The 20,652-nt window shown below is 45.0% G+C and overlaps 1 protein-coding gene across 3 annotated transcripts in view; it reads right to left on the bottom strand.

The window, feature by feature from the left end:
• POU2F1 (POU class 2 homeobox 1) overlaps positions 1-20,652 on the bottom strand; it is a 67,994-nt gene that overhangs the window by 9,374 nt on the left and 37,968 nt on the right. For 2 of the 3 annotated variants that reach the window (XM_075854664.1, XM_075854666.1), the window contains 10 exons: positions 14,481-14,660; positions 14,269-14,395; positions 13,318-13,412; positions 11,846-12,019; positions 10,054-10,195; positions 8,511-8,698; positions 6,746-6,925; positions 2,660-2,765; positions 1,386-1,725; positions 813-901 (listed from right to left, as the gene is read on the bottom strand). In XM_075854664.1, coding sequence (XP_075710779.1) covers positions 813-901; positions 1,386-1,725; positions 2,660-2,765; positions 6,746-6,925; positions 8,511-8,698; positions 10,054-10,195; positions 11,846-12,019; positions 13,318-13,412; positions 14,269-14,395; positions 14,481-14,660 — 1,621 coding nt within the window. The remainder of the gene's footprint in view (positions 1-812; positions 902-1,385; positions 1,726-2,659; positions 2,766-6,745; positions 6,926-8,510; positions 8,699-10,053; positions 10,196-11,845; positions 12,020-13,317; positions 13,413-14,268; positions 14,396-14,480; positions 14,661-20,652) is intronic. The other variant, XM_075854665.1, reaches the window with a different exon arrangement.

Raw genomic sequence — 20,652 nt, 5'->3', positions numbered from 1 at the left:
GAATTTAACGGCTTTACGCCACTTTTGTTGCTTTAAAAAGTAGCAAATTGTCTCTGACATTTTTCAGAAGGCTCGATAAAGGTGGGTGGGGTTTAGCAGGAGGGGAGTGGCCTATTGCAGACCAAAATATATATATAAAAAAAAAAAAAAAAAGACGCCAGAAATTGGTGGACATTATATCGTTTTCTGGCGCACAGACGAGTAAATAAATTTGGTGCATTTTACTACAGCGCAGTTCAGTTTAATTACTGGCGTATGAAATGGCAGTCTTGATATGTTGCCCCCCTATGTCGATACATTGGGTCTGGAGCGCTGTATTAGGAAAGTGGAGCTCCAACTGCTATAAAGATATAGACAATCAGCACAAATGACGGATCAATTTAGATATTTGAAAAAAAAAAAAAAAAAAGAGCAATCGGGTTCACGGCGGGGGGGGGGGTCGGGATTGACTTCAAGCCGATTGAGCAGAGCTTGAGTTGGTTGCTAAGGACAAGCTGCTTGACAAGTAAATATAAAATGTTGCAATTTTTAATCAGCGTATCTATAGCAACCAGTCTGTCTCAGATCACTTAGCAGTATTGGCATTGTGCTGACAGCAAGGAGAGGATGAGTAGACTCATTGCCGCTTTTAGGGAGGCCCATCCTGAGCCCCTCTCCCCGTTCGTAAAATATGCAATAAAAACGGTCGAAATGTCAGACAGGTTGCCGGTGTAGTCTGATTAATATTATGTCCGCTGCCTCCACCCCCCTTCATCCCATCTATTCATTTACTTTCATCTTCAGGATCAGGAGATAAGAGTTGCCCGACTGACCTTGTATTGTTGCCAGCGTGCTGTTACTCATCAGAGCGGGGCTCAGAGCACCGCCCAACGTCCCCGGGTTGAGACTGAATAAGGCACCTCTGCGAACAAAAGATACAAAACCACATCATTCATACATAAAAGGACAATGCAAAACCCCCCCGATCCCAAGAGGAGCCACACAAAGGGAGCGTGTCGCAGCATGTTATACACCCGTAAGACATATGACCGCGAGCAGATGCGGCATGTTCGGAAGCACGAGGACAGGAAGCCGCACAATCACGTGAAGTCGTCCTCAGGTCAGAGGCACGCGCTCTATTGTCTAAGCAAACTTCATCTTTACTGGCGTGTATGGCGCCGGCCCGGCTTCCGAATAGGATCGGGGGGCGTAAAGATTTAGGTAAATATAATAAAGGGACAAATTATTACACGTTCTATACTAAACCGGATCGCCACCAAATCCAGACTACACAAAGTCACTTTTCTTTTTCGGCAGTTTGCGCCTGCGAATCGGAAAAGCGTCAGGACTAGACGATCACAGAATAAAAAAAAAAATTCATATATAAATTTATGACCCCCCCTTACCCAGCGGCAAACTGTGGGGATGCCATCAGCCCAGGGTTGAGACCGGCCGCGGCGGCCATGGCAGCTAGGCTTGCGTTGGTAGGCAACTGGGCTGCTGCTTGTAGTGCTGTAGCGGCCGCGGTGTGGATTCCAGATGATGTCACCACCATTTGGCCCGAACTCATTGCGGAGGTTATGGGAGCGGAGGCGGTGTGCGTTGTACCGGTTTCGTTTGCGCTGGACGCTTCTGAAGCTCCAACCGAAGGGGAAGGGCTCAGAGACGGAGACGTCAGGACAGAGGACACTGGGGGTGCAGTAGATATCACGGTTGCGGTGTTGGCTGTGGGAGTTCCTGTTACGCCTTTAAAAAAAAAAAAAAAGGAAAAAAGTTTAAAAAAAAATAAAAATAAATCCAACCATTTTTGTTTGCCGATTTTTTTCTGATCTTATCTTTAGCAGTAAATACAATAAGGAGGATACAAAATGTTGCCATCTAGATCTAATCTACATAGAACGTGAAGCGAATCTCATACTTTGAATATCTTGTACCGATCATGTCTCATCAGGTCTCAAACCGAATGAAGCTTTGGATGTGACTGGAGTATAAGTTTCCAATTGGTCCTTCAAGGATTGTCCAGGTTTAGAAAAACAGGTCTGCTTTCTTCCTGAAAACAGCACCACACCTGTCCACAGGTTGTGTGTGGTATTGCATCTCAGCCGCATTCACTTTAAAAAAGGTTGTCCCGGATTAGAAAGACAGGGCTGCTTTCTTCTAGAAACATTGCCACACCTCTTCACAGGTTGTGTGTGGTATTGCAGCTCCGCTCCATTGAGTACAACGGAGCTGAGCTGCAATACCAGACAGAACTCATGGACAGGTGTGGCGTGGTTTCTAATCCTCAACAACCCTACCTTGCATCCACCCGCTGATTCAGTATCTGTTCAGAGCATACCTTGATGATTTGCATTCGAGGAGGCTAACAACTGTTATTCTGCATTATAGGAGTATTATAAGGGGTGTGTCTAATGGGAACCCTATGGACGGTTTCCAATGACAACCAGCAGAATTGTGAATGCAGCTCTGGAGGCTGTAACAAAGTAATGTCTGAAATGGCATTCATGTAATATGAGCAAGAACTACTAAGACAAGGACATATCTATTATTTTGCAGGCCATTTGCCAGAGATATTCCATACCCCTATTAGGTTACTCAGCAAATGGCATTGGTATACAAATAAACAATATGCATCCAGCACAGGCTTTTATATAAAACTGTGTTCTATGTGTTGACTCACCTGTGGCGGAGTAGCCGGTCACAGCAGCACTGGTTAATGGCAGCATAGGGTTTACAGTTAATGTAGTTGCTGCACTGCTCGTCACAAGGCTTGGTGTAGAGGCCACCTTAAAAAAAACCAAAAAAAACAGAATAGTCCACTAGTCCGCACACGGTTATATCACTGAACACTGTGCAATTCAATCCTCATTGTTCAGATTTGTCAATATTAAATCACAATTTTGTCACAGAGTCACCCAGGCTTCACAAAACTGCATAGACCCTGCAGTGTCTGATATACGTTGGGAACAAAAACAAGGGCTTGACATTTTTTTTAAACAAAAAAATAGGGGCTGTGCGTCTCTAAATTGGCATGTACACAGCGAAGCGACACAAAGCACTTTAAAGGGTTTGTCCAGTTTAGAAATCCCATTTCCATACCCCCTATTAGGGAATTCCGAGTAATAGAGGGGGGTCCTTTGTTTAGTATCCTCATTTCTTGGTCAGAGTGGAGAGCGGTTACATAGAGCGTCTCTCTCTCTCTCTCTCTCTGGAGGACCCGTCCTATGTTACACACACAACACATTGATATGGACACTTTGTAATGCTTCATTTCTCCTGTGGTGGCGCTGCAGGAAAATGAAACACTTACTGCCAGGTTTTTGCACAGATCACAGCTGATCGCTGGGGGTCCCAACAGGGGGACACTTTGTGATCAGCTTATTGTCAAGGGTCAACGTAGGAGGGGGGGCAATCATTTAGAGGTGCAATTTAATCTCATTTATGTCCACTACTTGGTTCTAATTCTACATTTCTCATAAGGGAAACCTACTGACACCCGCGGGAGTCTTTGCAGGAGAAATAAGGAGCCATCATGGAGGAGCAGGGAAGACCAGAGCAGATGTGCGCAATTTATGGCTGAGGAGGAGGGGAACGCACACCTGATATAAAGCCACCGGCGCCACCATTAAGCCATTTACCCCGTTACGACCTGTGCAGTCGGGTGAAATGTGCGGCTTCAGGTGCAGTTACTCATGGACAGCGACCGCCTGCTCTCTGACGCTCAATTACCCCAACTGAACCGCCAGAGCAGAGCTATAAAAACGTACAGGTATTTATACCCTGCGTCCCGCTGCAGATTGATTTCTGATCGCTGGATAAATCATTCATTACAATTTACAGCGACACAACCCGCTGCAACATGAAGGCTGGCACCAAATGACAGGAACGGCGTGACATCTGGTAACTGCCGACTGATAGGATGGCTGCCGGGGGGGGGGGATGCTGGAATAACACTATTATACAGCACAGTTTAACCTGTTCACCGCTGGGACATCGTATAGAGCAGTGTAGAAAATCTCTCCTATAGACAATGAATAGCAAGTTTATAAAGTGTTGTATACAGAACGCCGCCTGCCTTTAAAAACTCCAATTTTCTGATACAGAGCTCCAAATCCCCTGCATACACAGAGCTTAAAAGGGTATTCACATCTTGGACATTTGCGGCAGAATGTACCATAAATAGGAACCTGCACCTATCGCTAAGTACGGGGCCCCCTGGCCACTTACGAGTACGGAAACAGCCGTTCTAGCCAAGTTACGCCGTGTCAGTGCCCCGGCCACCTCGTCAAGAAGGCAAAAAGGGTTTCAGGGGGGGCCATTTTCAAAAGATCGTGCCGGTCCAAGAGGTTGTGCCCAGAACTACTGTAGATTTATAACAATTTGTGGATATGCCGTAAATGTCCAAGATGGGAATACCCCTTTAATGATAAAATTCTGACGGCCTGCAGCCACCACTAGGGGGAGCTTAGGTGCATACCGAATATTTGCGATCAATGTATACATTGTATGCACTAAGCTCCCTCTAGTGGTGGTTAACCCCTTAACGACCAAGATATTTTTTGCGTTTTTCCATCGTCGCATTCCAAGAGCTATAACTTTTTTATTTTTGCGTCGACACAGCTGTATAAGGTCTTGCTTTTTTGCGGGGCAAGTTGTATTTTTTAATAGCACCATTTTGGGGTACATATAATTAGTGGATTAACTTTTAACTTTTTGGGGGGATGGAAAAAAAACAAATTTCGCCATATAGATTTTTTTATGTTTTACGACTTTTACACAGTAAATTATTTGTTTTTGTGTCGCCATGTTTTAAGAGCCGTCATTTTTTTTTATTTTTACGCCGATGCAGCTGTTTGAGGGCTTGTTTTTTGCAGGACGACGTCTAATTTATATTGCTACCATTTTGGAGCACATGCGACTTGTTGATCATCCTGCCTTCAAAAAATGTTTATAAAAAGTGAACAGAAAACAGCAATTCCGGCATTGTTTTTTATTTGATCTTTTACAGCGTTCACCGTGCGGGTTAAATAACAATCACCTTATAGTTGGGGTCGGTACGGATGCGGCGATACCAAATATGTGTAATGTTTTAAAATAAAAAATTCTATAATTTTATAAGGGGAAAAAGTGGGTTTTCATTTATCTTTTTTTATTTGGGATTTTTATTATTTATTATTAACTTTATTAAACTTTTTGATAACTTTATTTTTAGTCCCACCAGGGGACTTCACTATCCGATCTTCTGATCGCATAGTGGCCTGGCAGGCATCCACTACAGGCAGACCTGGGGGCCTTTATAAGCCCCCCTGCTGCCATAGAAGCCATCGGCATCCTGCGATTGCAGGGTGCCGGTGGGGTGAGAGAGGGAGCACCCTCCCTCCAAAACCACTTGGATGCGGCGCACGCTATTGAGCCGCATCCAAGGGGTTAAACGAGTGAGACGTTGATATCGATCCCGCCTGTTAGAGCAGGCGCCCGGCTGTATTTAGACCTGCCGACACCCGCTTTAGCCGGCACTGGACACCCGCACCGGGCTTATGTCACAGCGAGGTGAAAAGGTGGCGCTCTGGTATAAGTACCCTTAATAGCTGCTGTGAAAAGGCGTATTGGCGGTCGTTAAGGGGTTAAAGGGCAGGTAGAATTTTATCATTTAACTCTATGTAGGGGATTTGGAGCTCTGTATCAGAAAAATGGAGCTACACCAGTAGAGAGATATATTAACAAACTAATGCAGCACCTAAAAATGGCGGACATTAAAAGGTGAACATTCACTTTAAGGGTATGTTTGCAAGTAGAATTTCAACAAATGTCATCCACACGCTGCGTAAAAAAAAAAAAAAAAAAAAAAAAAAAAAAAAAAAAAAAAAAAGCCGAAAAACTGTGTGTGTAAACTGAATAAAGGTTCCTACTTCGAGCCCGGCCGTTGTCATTGCGACACTTTCTTCTGTTCTCCGTCCAGGTCGGCCTCCCGGGGTGAAATTTCATCCCATGTGACTGCTCATCCCAGTAGGCCGGCCTGGGTGGAGAACAGAAGAAAGCGCCGCTATGACAATGGAGACCGGGGTAAGTATAAAGTTGGTGCGGTTTTTCGGCTGGACTTCTCTGCAAGTTCCAGGGCGGATACGGTGTACTTTTTTTACGCAGCGTATCCGCCATATGTGAGCATGGCCTAAAGCATAACAATGACCGTTAAATAAAAAAAGTTCTAATATACTTTGTTTCAATTCACCATTTTTAAGATCTCTGCTTGCTGTAAGTGAATATTAACATTTCTCGTCATTGTCATATCCAACTTAGGGCTCATTCAGATGAGCGTATATGTAGTCCGTGAGACGGCCGATAAGACAACGGCCGTCCCACGGACCCGTGTACTTCAAAGGGACCGTTCACGCAACCGTTGTTTCAACGGCGCGTATGAAGGGTCCGTGAAAAGATAGAACATCCTATTTTTTTGCGCTTCACGCATCCCTCCAGTCTATGGGGGATGCGTGATAATGTGTCCCGCGAGTGCAACGTGGACGTGAAAAACGGCAGTTCCTCACGTCCGAGGTTGGCTACGTTCGTCTGAATGTAGCCTTACACAGATGATCTTAAATGAATAGAACCACTAGAGGTAGCAAGCCAAAACGGAGAGATCCTTTTGTATGAAACATCTATGAGGCTTCGACACACTCCGTATTTTTTATGTAGGCTAACAAAATAATAACCCCCCCAAAAAAGTAAACATTTACTGTCCCTTTAAGAAGCCACCTTTCTGAAGCCTTACCAAAGGAGACGGACTTGAGAACATTGCTTTGATGGGAGAATTGCTAGATCCAATACTGCTGGGAGGGTTGATCCTTTTTTCTTTCTGACGCCGGTTACAGAACCAAACACGGATCACCTCCTTCTCCATGTGCAGCTGGTCGGCAATCATGGTGATCTCCTCCGAGGTAGGCTTTTGGTTCTGTGTTAAAAACCAGATGGTTAGAAGAGGTTCAGGTTGGCCCTCGTGGTGGCCTCAGCCGCAGAGTTTTTCAGTCTTATGTAGAAAATTGCATGCAAAACAGCTCTCCTGCAAAAGGAAGAAATGGTCTCTCTACTGCCACCTGTGGGTGACTATCCTGTACTAAATTTGCATACTTCTTCCCAGGGAGCATTGCTCTAAAGGCTAGCTACCAGCTAGATCTCCACAAGGAGAGTCAATACCTTTCTAGATTTAGAGAAAGCTTACTCCATTTATAATTAAAAGGGGTGGCATGGGCTGTTTTTTTTTTTCATCATGCTAATGACCTATCCACAGATCAGTTTATGACCAGTGGGAGTCAGACACCTGCACCCCACACCGATCAGCTGTTTTCGGGCACCGAATGTCCGTGCCGGAAGCAGAGGTCTCCGGTCACAATGTAGTGTAAAATAAAATATTAGAATATAAATACCTATGGAGAGAAAATTGCAGTGACAGTTGACATATACAGTATGTTATAAATATACATAAAATTATAAAATGTAGTAACACTGATCATAAAAACAGAATGCAGTAGTAAAAGTTAAAAAAAAACAACACTATAGTGGCTGTGCTGCAGTGCTAATCCTATTCAAGTGAATAGCAGAATTGCAGCACAACTGCTATACAGTGTAGGGAGCTTTCTGCTTCCAACACCAGCAACTGCATAAACATTCGGTGCGAGGTGCAGGGTCCGGGTGTCGGACCCCCGGATAGGTCATCAGTATGAAAAACCGCCCCGTGCCCGGACAACCCCTTTAAATTTTCTGCAACTTTATAACACACACGCACATTTTATTTCAACTGCTCACTAGTTGGAGATCTCTGCTTGCTGTAAGTGAATCGAAACATTCCGGTTTCCATTTGGAGGCTGTAAACCGGTCCTGCTTACTTAGCTGTCATTTGTTACATTGTTTCCATCTGAACAAACCCACGTGGTCTAAAAACACAGCAGCAGCACAAATCTATCTCCGGTCCTAGACTTCAAACTGGGAGATCTAACCTACCCTGTAACAAACCCTTAGCTGTGTGAGCAGGACTAGGTCAGGACAGGTTTTCAGTTTCTGAATGTAAAGGTTCCTTTCATTGACAACAAGGAGAGACCTATTAATCATACAACGATTAACTTTTATTTACAGAAGACGGAAAAACTCCTTTAATTGCAATCGATTGGTGACCTGAGAAAAGATTGGCATCTTTAGTACTGTAATATAACGTTAAAATTAGGTCGAATGAGAGATTCTAATGACAACGTGTTTGTCAGGAGACCTGGTGTGGATCCAAATCACCGTCCACATCAATGTCCACATATATACAGCATTCGAGACAGGCAGGATGTAGATATTGATCTATTTGTTGATTCAAATCCACACAAGGTCTAAATGACAACATTGTACCCGACAAATCCGAAGTGGTCATGATGTCATCAGCATCTCTCAGTAGTGCAGCCTCAGAATTCGGGCCTGTAACATCATCAGCATCATCATCATCATCATATCACATCACATCACATCACAGAATAGAAGATATTGCAAATAGTTTTTACATTTTTCATGACTGGAAAGACGCCATCCCCTGCACCACTGACCTCCAGGAAACTCTTCTCTAAGGCCACGCGTATGTTGGTCTCTATGCTGGTGCGTTTTTTCCTCCTACGGTTCAGCCCCTCAATCCCATGACCTGGGGAGTTCATTACGTTGGGGCTCGAAAGAGCAGAATCGGACGTGATGTTCTCTGGGGGGGAAAGAACTCCATGTGTGATGTTGCAAAGTGTAGGTCCACCCTATTAACTCCATGTCACTTTTAGAGCAAACAACCTTTGTAGCGATCACAGCTTTACTTTTCTCATACAGAGCTCCAAATCTACTTAGTAGACAGAGGTAAATTATACAATTCTGTCAACCTACAGTTACCACTAGAGGGAGCCTAATGCATACTGTGTTATTATTCAGTTTAATGTAGAAGTTGTATGCAGTAAGTTCCTAAGCTCCCCCTAGTGGAGGCTGTAGGGAGACCCTTATCTTTATATAGGCACTGCACTTTGAACAAACTTTGCATAAATTAATAGAACGAGTAAATAGAAGAAACTTTGTAAAAATGCTTCTTACTCCACTTATAAGCCACCCCCCCAATCGTTCACACACGCTGAATTTACTGCTTTCTCCAGCTCCTCAAGATAAGACAGATTATCAGCTCACGGAGGTATCAGGTTACAGCTGCCCATAGAAGTCTATGGAGAGGGGAGTAGGATCAACGTGAGAGAGAAAGATACTAAGCTGCTGCTTCTAGTGAAGTGTTATATCTCACCCAGTTCTGGAGTCACAGCTACACTGCTCATTGTTGCTATATAAATTCCTCCATGCTGCTTCTAGTAGGTGCTATATCTCCCCCAATGCTAGATTTACAGCTACGCTGCTCAATACTGCTGTGTAATGCCCTTCATGATGCTGCTGCTTCTAGTAAGTGTTAGATCTCACCCCAGTGCTTGATTTACAGTTACACTGCTCAATATTGCTGCGTAATCTCTACCATGCTCCTGCTTTTAGTAAGTGTTATATCTCACTCCAGTGCTGGATTCACAGCTACACTGCTGTATAATCTCCTCCATCCTGCTGCTTCTTTATATGTGATGGATAGGGACACGAGAGCAGAATTCTCCCCTTTGTGCAATGGATGGTCATAAATAGTTATTCCTCATGTACACACATATGACAGCTTATTCTGGTAAGTCATCTGAAAGATTAGGTGTGCTTTAACTATAGGTCTGTAAATAGGATTTGGAAACCGGATACTTCAACTGCTAAGAAGATTTATTCTGAAATGAATCAGCACAGAAATGTGGACCCTATTTAGAATAAAATGAAGTTTTAAGAGTGGACACTAGGAATGCTAGTATAGCAGGACACCGCAACGTGCATCGTTGTCGTGACAGTCCCCCTTTTGTTAGCTGTTAGCTACATGGGCCTCTGGTTTCAGAAACATCAGCCCTATAGAACGAAGGCGGTGAACACACCACAGCAGTCGCTGCCTCATAAACTTCCAACTCTACAACAGCGCCATCCTGAGTACACTCGCAGTTGCGCGCTCACCTGCATCGTTCAGCCACTTCTCCAGGAGAGGCTTTAATTTGCACATGTTTTTAAAGCTGAGGTTCAAGGCTTCGAAGCGAGAAATAGTAGTTTGGCTAAAGTCATTTCCATAGAGTTTGCCCATAGCAAGCCCCACATCACCCTATGAGAGAAAAAAAAATAAAAAATATACAAATCATTTAGAAGAGCGCTATCCCTTTAACTAAGTGTTAGGGTGTATTTAAACGGTGCAATCGGATAGATTTTGCAAAAAATGGCAAAAAACAAACAAAAACAAGAGTATGACCGCACCATGTGAATACACCCTTATCCTTAAAAGGGGGTGGGAGATCATGTGGCTTTTCTATTACGCTGGTAGCCAAACCGAGACTCACGCATTCAAAGATCAAAGATGTGTTTTTCCTACAAATACCGATACAAAAGACTTTACATGGGAGTAACACTCAAGGGGATTCTGGTTCTCCTTGCGGAGATCCGGCGGGTGTACGGAATATTACAGGCAATGCTCCCTGGGAAAAAAAGTATGTAAATGAGTTCTCCTCCAGAAGGAATGGATCTCTCTAGTGCCACCTATAGGCAGCTACCCTGTAAGTCAATGTCTGACACTTAAGAGCGCCTTAAAACATGACTAGGGATATTAGCGGTTGGGCGTTTCTGGTTTCGCTGATCTCCCTGGTCATGTTTTAAGGGTGTTTTAAAAGGTCAGACATGGACTTACAGGGTCGCTATTTAAAGGTGGCACTAGAGAGACGGTTTTCTTCCTTCTCGGAGAGCTACTTTGTATGGGAGTACTAGGGATCTTACAATCACATGTAGCAATATCAGATCACCCTCCAAACCCCACATGCCGTATATACTACCGCAGTCCTATTATATGGAGAGAAGCCATACGGAACCTTTCGGACACAAAGGCCTAGATGCAAATACAACCTCTGCACCCCCTATAGTTCGGCCATCGACTACTTATCAAGCAAAGGCGCTAATGTGGTGCCAGGCTCAGTTATCAGTCCTGATGTGCCCATTTGGCCTGACCGAAACGGCATGTCATTTCAATGGAGCCGGGAAAATGAGGGACGACCAGACATATCTTGTCACTACAGAACGGTGGGACAGGAAAACCTCACGCGGTTGGATCCTTGTTTATTTATGCAGCCATATTTTATTGTAATATCACATAACGGGACGGCTTTGTTCACAATGGTTATACTAATCAGGTCTCCGATAGGAAACCCAATTTCTCCAAAACATAAGTGCTGCAAATATTCACGTATGTAAAACGCTTCTACCACTTGGTGGTGCCAAACAACCAACGGAGAGACCGAAGATCTGCAACAAAAACAACACGAAAGTCTCCCAAAAAAACCATCCTGCACCAAGTCCGGGTGCCTTGAACGCCGCTCTTTTGTACGTGGTCGGGTGCAGACATTTAATACACAGTTGTGCGATTTTGCGCCGGTTAAACGGTTTGACGCACTTAAGGAGCGTAATTAGGATTGTAAAGGTTACGTGCTTGGGAGATGCTTTTAGGAATATTAACCTTTAAGCCTGAAATGCTACATTTGCGAGCAGGAAAGCGTGCAGGGCGAGCAGTACCGCGCTCCTGTAAGAGCAGTGGGCCTGCTGAGAAAAATAGGGAGGCTTTTAAACTATAGGGCAAGGAAGAAGCTACCCTTTAATTAAGCGATGTCTCCACAGACAGGGGGGCTTCGAGAGATCGGAGCGTGAAGTGGGAACCCCCGCCGGGATAAGGCGCACTCCACCCCCTCCCCCTCCCCATGTACTTTGCAGTTACCTGAGTGAATCCAAGTTTGATGCGTCTTTGTTTAAAAGTCTTCGCAAACTGTTCGAGCTCCTCCAAGTCGCTGGGTTCCTCCAGGCTCGGAGTGTCGATTCGCTTTGGTGTTGTCTGGCTCTGTGGAAGATGTTGTATAGGGGTCGCAGCTATTGTGCGAGTGGGGGTTGCTGGCTGTAGAGGGGGAAAAAAAAAAAAAAGAAGATGAATACAGATCTCTGCGGAATTTTGGCATTAATTGCAAGATACAAACCCTTAAAGGGGAACTCCACAGAAATGTGACAAAAGATAACAGCAGGGTGCTCTGCCCCTCCTTGGATGAAGCAATGATTTTTGCTCACACGCTATAAAGAGCCATTCAAATTAATGGCATTACATCCCCGATCAAGAGACTTTACCTTGTGCTGTGCGCCCGCCCAACATCAACGCTTTCCTCCGATATAGCAATGACACGCCAGAACTTGAAAGGATTGGCCAGAATTAATAAATATAGGTCTCTTCTTTTTTTTCCTCAAAAAAACAGCGCCACTCTTCTTTACAGGCTGTAATTCGGTATTGCAGCTAAATCCCATTCATATGAATAGAGCCGAGATGCAATACCAGACATAGCCATTGAAGGAGAACGGCGCTGTTTCTGGGAGAAGAAAAAAAAAAAGCAGACAATCTCCTTAACTAAAGGTAAAACCCCACTTTAAATAAGGATTCCACTTCCCGGTCATGCATAAAAGTATAACTTCAAGTCCATATCTACTTAAAGCGCATTTCTACCCTAAAAACGAAATTCACCAGTAAATAGAAAATCCCTCTTTTTTTTTTTTTTGGCCCCTCCTTTAGGTTGGGTTCACACAGTGCAGATTTGCTGCGGATTTTGCATGTGTTTTTTTTTTTTTTTCTAAAGCCAAAGCCAGAATTGGATTCAGGACAATAGACCTATAAGGCTTTTCTTTATAGATTTCTGGTTTAGGTTCCTGGAAAAAACTGCATGCAAAATCTTCAACAAATCTGCACTGTGGGAACCCAACCCCAGGCTTTTGTTAGTTGACAACCAATATGGCGGCCATTAGAGCACCCAGACTCATATATATATGTCATTTGGCCCAACTCACAGCACAGGTGGTGCCTTATCCGAATACCAAGTTATTGCAATATACAAACATGACAGCCCGTATGTCAAACTCAGTTCTGCTACATCTGTGCGTCTCATAACTGGATTACCGCTGTCGTTATTTCCGGTCAGTGAATGGCGATAGAAGATCTCGTGTTGTACATTTCATGAGGCTTCCCACATAGACTAGAGGAGTCGTCCCGACGTCCAGAGACAAGTCGAGGGCTCGTGTTGTAGCAGAGCTCAACGTGCACAGTGGTGAATATGTTACAGGGACGGGAACATATTCTCCTATTTAGCAGGTAGGTCCGCGAATGAGACGCTGCATGGCGGGGGAAGGAAGGGGTGTGGGGGGTTTGTGGCTGACCTGTGAGGTGAGGGTGATGCTCGGTTGAGACTGCAGGAGGCTGGCTTGGCTTTGCTGAGGTAGCTGTGTTAAGAGATTCTGCGCCTGCAGGAGACCTGGTGGGAGAAGAGAAACGGTAAACAGCAGCATAGAAGATCCAGCGCTCGGCGTCTCCTTACATTCCTGACCCATCGCTACAAAGACGACAAAAACAAACCTCCGCTTCCTAATACGGCCTTAAAGGGGTACTCCAGCATTGAGAATTTTTCACCTATTCACTAAATAGGTAAAAAATTCTAGATTGGTACGGGACCCCCACCGATTGCCAGAACAGGGGACCCGGGTCCCCCCCCCCCCTCCCCCCAGCCTCAAGATAGCAAGTAGGAAAAGTTTGAAAGGAGCGGAGGCGACACATTCACAGTGCCGCTCCATTCAAGCTCTGGCTGGAGGGGGGGGCGGACAGGGCACCAGAATGGATACTCCATAAATCCGCCTGGACGCTCTCACCCTCTTGCCTGAGGAGAAGACCTGAGCGGCGTCGAAAAATAATATTCTCAGCCAATGTAAAAAAATCATACAACTTCAACTCCTATGACTGCAGGGGGACGGTACGAAGGTATTTTGGAAGCGTTTGTAAGGAAAACATATTAAGAACGTGCGTATGTTGCTGTATGGAGTTCTGGGAGACGTAGTGTTTATTTTCAATCCTAAAAACCTGGAAAATGTAACGTGTCTGGTATACCAGGAGTCTCAATGATGTAGACAAAAATACAGCAGGTGGAAATGCAACCAATCAGAAGACTGCTTCTTAAATTTCATAGCCTCCCATAAAAAAAAAGAAGCTGTAATCTGATTGGCTGTTATAAGCGACCGCTTTAATGGTCGTCTGCGTTCGTTTTTAACCACGGGGACCACAGCGGGGATATAAGTCTATAGGAGATCAGGTTTTACAGTATAAGTAAAGTTGGTTACTTTGTTGACCCTGTGGCGTCTGTGAGATGATGAATTGCGCTTGCGGCAGGTTGGTCGACGGATGCACCAATACAAATTGCTGCAGGTTTAGATTTTGCTGCTGAAGTTGCTGAAACTGTTGCAGATCCTGAAAAAAAAATAAAAAAAATATATAATACGATGTGATCAGATGGATGTAGGAGACGCGAGACCATATAATGCGGCGTACTGACCGGTGCAATCTGTAGTGACTGGGGGAACGGTATCTGTGTCACTGGAGTAGCAGCAGAGGCTGAGATGGTGGCGCCGGCGGCACTGTGCTGCTGGCTCGCGGAGTGCTGTACGGCGGCTGCCAGCAGCTGTGCCTGCGCTTGTTGTAGGAGCAACTGTTGCTGTGTCGGCGTCAGTGTTAACTGCAAATAAGAAGGACAAGGACCGTCAGCGCACTGTCACTCTGCAAGCGATAACAGCTGTAAGGAGGCACCAGAGACAACATATGGATTTATAGCAGCAGAACTACAAGTTCCAGCATGACCTGGAGCTGCACTATAACTACAGTGACGCCTATAGAATACGTTGCTCTTATTTTGGGGACGTACAGCACGTGCAAGCCCTCCAGCTAAATACCACATCGTAGAACCAGAGCAATTAGATACAAAATGACGTGCGAGCCATACACCTGTGTCAGCGAGACACGAGCCGGAATGTTTCCATTCCCTGACAGCAAGCGGGGATTTGGAAAATGTGAGAATATACAGGGATTAAACTTTATTGGCATAAAACTCCTTATATATTGCCAGAGCACATTTACCAATATACGCCGGCCCCTGCAGACCAAAGCTTTCAAGGGGATCCACTGGGTGGGGGGCAAGTACTGATACAATAATGACCCACACCCCAAAAGGGTTCAGTAAATTTTTTATTTTTTTTATTTTTTTTACCATGGACATATACAACCGCATAGGTCTGGGCATTATGTTTGGCACATACGTCGGGAGATTTTTCTGGTGTATGCTCCGAACGTAAGGTGTAAACATGATGCGACTACAAGAACCATTCCCTAGGGTGGCACAAGGAATCCACGTACGACACAAAAATCAAATCAAAACCTGCCAACTATAGACACCGGCAAATGAAAGATTAATCACCAGTAGTTTGCAATTCACGGTAGATCCTGCCCCTTTCTTATACCCCATCCCTGGCGAACCAGCCTACACAGGAGCTGCATCAGTCAGACCATAAACTCCGCTCATTCAGGCGGCCGTCGACAACCAGGACCCAGCGCGGTACGAGAGAGCCAAACCTAGATCACCAGAGAACCCCTAGACCCTGGGTCACTTGACTTGCGAGGTGCCATAATACAGACCCTAAAAACACACACTGGGGGGGGGGGGGGGGGGGCTTGCCTCCCGCATCCGAATTTGCTGATAAATCTTAAATCTGTACCTACAGGTGATGAGGCGGCACAAACCACTTAACTTACAAACGTAATTGTTTTCTACATCCGGATTAATCTGAAGTAGCGCTCTGCCAGTCTAATGGAGGGCAGGCGACGGCTCCGCTGCCTAATAAAAACCCAAAATACAATGAAAAGTCGTTAATTTATTCCAGAAGTTTATCACTTTTCCTTCTACAGACGGATATATTCCGGGGACGCGGTTTGATTGCAGCTATTCGTGCGTATAATAGGACGCAGCATGTACTGATCCTGCTCAGGATTTTTGTGTTATTTTATAGGATTACAATAGACCGAGAGCATCAGGAAATCCAGCCCTAAGAGGCTGCGAGGACAATAAGCTACCGGAAACGTACGAGCCGTAAAGACAATAGCGATGTTGAGGAGTCTGGTATATATCCAGCGGATGAATATCGGTCTATCCTTGCGGCCCCGAACCTATTGCGGTGCGCAGGTTGGGGGCCACTAGTTTATCCCACGTCCAATATGACCCAGGGAGAGGTTGTATAGCCAGAACGACTGATGGGTCTTTCTTCAGATTCAGTAGCCACCGGTGGTGAATATATATAGGGATTGCGCTGACACTTGGGTCCCTAAAGCTGAGGGACTTGCAGACCACCTATCACTCATCAGAACAGAGGCGCTATAAGCCGGCAGTGCTGAAGATCGGTGACAAAGGATTTCCATATACATGACTATTTCCATATGTATGACCGTTTCAGAGTTAGGCCTCATGCACACAGCCATATTTTTGCGGTCGCAATTTATCGACATTTTTGCAGACCCATTCTTTACTCTGGCCCCATGCACACGACCGTGATTTACACAGATCGGTGCGGGAGGACCGCAAAAACTCAGGACACGTTTTTTATGGTTAGGATTTGCGGATTCACCGATACTGGCGAATTGTTGTGGATCCGTGAGTCCGGGTGATGCACAACTAAGGTTTTTTGCAGCACGATGCAAAACAAATACGGTGGTGTGCATGAGGCCTTACTTACAATGTCAAGTAGTTGACCACATCTGCTCTCTCGTACTCATAAGGTTTGAGTAGATCATCAGGTTAATGAGATCAACAGATGGAATTCGGTCTAGGGAGGTATCCTAAAGTGGAGTGCCCCTTTAAGGATCCGAAACGGTTAGGAACAGCTCAACAACATTCAATGTTCTCAAGAGACAGATCCCACATAACACCTTTTAGAAATCCAATACAGCGAATGATGTAAAGTCGGTTTTCCATGTGTCCCTTTTCTTTCATTTCTGAAAGGGCTTGTCCAGTTTAGAAAATCCATCGTCATACACTCTATATGGGAATTTCAGAGTTAAAGATGGCAGGTCCCGTATTCAGGATCCTCATCTCTGGGTCAGAGTGGAGAGCGGTTACATAGAGCGTCTCTCTCTCTGGAGGACCTGTCCTGTATTACACAGACAACACATTGATATGAATGGACACTGTGTAATACTTAATTTCCCCTGTGGTGGCGCTGCAGGGAAACTTAACACTTACTGCCAGGTTTCTCCACAGATTACAGCTGATCGCTGGGGGTCCCAACAGGACGACACTTTGTAATCTGCTTATTGTCAAGGGCCCCTTCTAACAAGTAGGGATTGTCCACAGTGGAGAACTCCTTTTAAAAAAAAGACTAAGGCCCCGTGCACACGACCGTAGAATTTGTCCGCAATTATGGACCAATTCACTTTCATTGACCACGGACACCTTCCTGTATATTTGCGGGAAGGTGTCTGGGTCGTAAAAAGCCTCCGCAAAAGATAGGACATGTCCTATCTTTTGCTTTTTACGGTCTATGCTCCCATACTTTGCATGGGAGCACAGGCTGAAAATGCGGGTGGCTGTCCTCTGCCGTCAGCCGTCCCAGCAATCACGGGCACATCCGTGTGCACGAGGCCTCATACTGATAACCCTTCTGTATGTACAACTGGAATCCAAAAAATTCCTTATTTACAATGGTATTTTTGTAAAGTTTCCTACAATGGGTGGAGCTTGTCACATAATAAACAAAATAAGTGGGTGGAGTTTAAGCTAAAAGGAGTGGGTGGAGTTTAAGCTAAAAGGAGTGGGTGGAGTTTAAGCTAAAAGGAGTGGGTGGAGTTTAAGCTAAAAGGAGTGGGTGGAGTTTAAGCTAAAAGGAGTGGGTGGAGTTTAAACTGACAGCTTAAATGGAACTTTCCTTTAAAGTTTTTAGTATTACGGCACACGCGCCAAAGAAAGCTTTGTACATGGAACCGCGGCGTCGTGAAGGAGCCGTATGAGGATTATAACCTCTTTAAATGCAAGCAGATTTTCCGCCTAGTTTTTATTCTCAGTGTGAAACAAGAAAACACCGGGTTGTACAGGAACACGGATCTCAGAATCATTTAAATTCTTTTCTCCGGCACGCTCTTGAGTGGAGAGCGAGATTGAAGAGTGCGGAAAATATGTATAATTTTTCATAACACACAAAAATGCCAGTGTGAAGAAAATAGCACGCTCAAGGCTTCAGATTGTTACCTTCTAGCAGTGGTGGGGGGTTTACATCGTATCAGACGGCGGGTAACAGCGCCGAAATTACAGGTCTGGAGTTCAGGCGTCTTAAACAAAAAAAGACTTAAAGCATTAAAATGACTTTAGCGGCGGCTTTATAAACCAGTCGAACGTGGTAACAGAGTTTGTACGGTAAAAAAAAAAAAAATAGATGGCCATCAGGTTCAACCAAAGGATGGGAGAAAGGGAAGGGACATGGGTAACCTATAGAACTTTATTTTTTAACCCGATTGATGCAGAGGAAGGATAAATAAAAAACCAAACACACAAAAGGTGTGAACCAATCTGCCCTAAAAAGGAAAAATGTCCCTCCTGATCCCAAGTGGCGATCAGACTCGCCCAACATTCACATTTGTATGTGGCATTAATATAATTATAGACGTTAATCATGTCCCCCCTTAGGCCCCATGCACACGACCGTATGTTTTCCCTCCCGTAAATATGGGTCCTTTGTCACACATTTTTAAGCCGTATTTAAGGACCCGTAAAAAAAAGGGGGGCTGGAAATGATGTCACATGACCGCTCAGACGCCATTTTTTCTGCTTCTCTTTATTCAAAAATTGAAATCCCCTGACGTCGCCTAGCACCGCTCCCGTAATTACAGGAGTCCCATAGACTTCTATGGTCCTGCCCGTGCCGTAATTACGGCCTGAAATAGGACATGTTCTATATTTTTCAACGGCCCGGGCACCTTCCCGTATGCAAACGGGAAAGTACCCGTGGCCAATAGAAATCTATGGGCCCGTAATTACGGGCGTTTTTACGGTGGTGTGCATGAGGCCTTAGTCGTCTCTTTTCAAGACTAAATAGGTTTAGTTCTTTTAATCTTTCCTCATAACTTAGATTCTCCGCGCCCCTTATTAGCTTCGTTGCTCTTCTTTGTATTTTTCCTCCTTTCTATGAACTGGAGCCCAGAACTGAACTGCATATTCTAGATGAGGCCTCACTAATGCTTTGTAAATTGGTAATATTACATCCCTGTCCAGCGAGTCCATGCCTCTATAATACACGACAATATCCTGCTGGCCTTACAAGCAGCTGATTGACATTGTGCTGTTATTTAGTTTATGATTTACAAGTTCACCCAGATCCTTATGAACAAGTGACTCCCCCAGTGTAGCGCCCCCTAGGACATATGATGCTGCAGATTATTACACCCAGATCCTTCTCAACAAGTGACTCCCCCAGTGTAGCGCCCCCTAGGACATATGATGCTGCAGATTATTACACCCAGATCCTTCTCAACAAGTGACTCCCCCCCCAGTGTAGCTCCCCCTAGGACATATGATGCTGCAGATTATTACACCCAGATCCTTCTCAACAAGTGACTCCCCCCCAGTGTAGCTCCCCCTAGGACATATGATGCTGCAGATTATTACACCCAGATTCTTCTCAACAAGTGACTCCCCCTGTGTAGCCCCCCCCTAGGACATATGATGCTGCAGATTATTACACCCAGATCCTTCTCAACAAGTGACTCCCCCAGTGTAGCTCCCCCTAGGACATATGATGCTGCAGATTATTACACCCAGATCCTTCTCAACAAGTGACTCCCCCAGTGTAGCGCCCCCTAGGACATATGTTGCTGCAGATTATTACACCCAGATCCTTCTCAAGTGACTCCCCCAGTGTTGCGCCCCCTAGGACATATGATGCTGCAGATTATTACACCCAGATCCTTCTCAACAAGTGACTCCCCCAGTGTAGCGCCCCCTAGGACATATGATGCTGCAGATTATTACACCCAGATCCTTCTCAACAAGTGACTCCCCCAGTGTAGCGCCCCCTAGGCCATATGATGCTGCAGATTATTACACCCAGATCCTTCTCAACAAGTGACTCCCCCAGTGTAGCGCCCCCTAGGACATATGATGCTGCAGATTATTACACCCAGATCCTTCTCAACAAGTGACTCCCCCAGTGTAGCGCCCCCTAGGACATATGATGCTGCAGATTGTTGGTACCCAGATGCATAACTTCACATTTATCTATATTAAACTTCATTTGCCAAGTGGAGGCCCAAACACTCAGTGGGTCTAAATCGGATTGTAATTTATGAACATCTTTCCTAGTCTGAACTATATTGCATAGCTTGGTGACATCTGCAAAAATAGAAATAGTACTACTACTCCCATCCTCTAGATCACTAATAAATAAATTGAATAATAGTGGTCCCAGCACTGAACCCTGGGGTACACCACTTATAACCGGGGACCATTCGGAGTAGGTATCATTGACCACAACTCTCTGGATACTGGTCCTTGGGGCAATTTTCAATCCAATTACAAACTTTAATTTCCTTAAAGGGGTTTTCCCATGAGAGACATTTATGACCTATCCACAGGATAGGTCATAAATGTCAGATAGAGTCGTGTCCCACCTCTGGTACCCGCACCAATCTCTAGA

Source organism: Rhinoderma darwinii, chromosome 2 (assembly GCF_050947455.1).
Source record: "Rhinoderma darwinii isolate aRhiDar2 chromosome 2, aRhiDar2.hap1, whole genome shotgun sequence".
NCBI classification, from domain to species: domain Eukaryota; kingdom Metazoa; phylum Chordata; class Amphibia; order Anura; family Rhinodermatidae; genus Rhinoderma; species Rhinoderma darwinii.
This window is presented reverse-complemented; position numbering and strand designations above follow the sequence as displayed.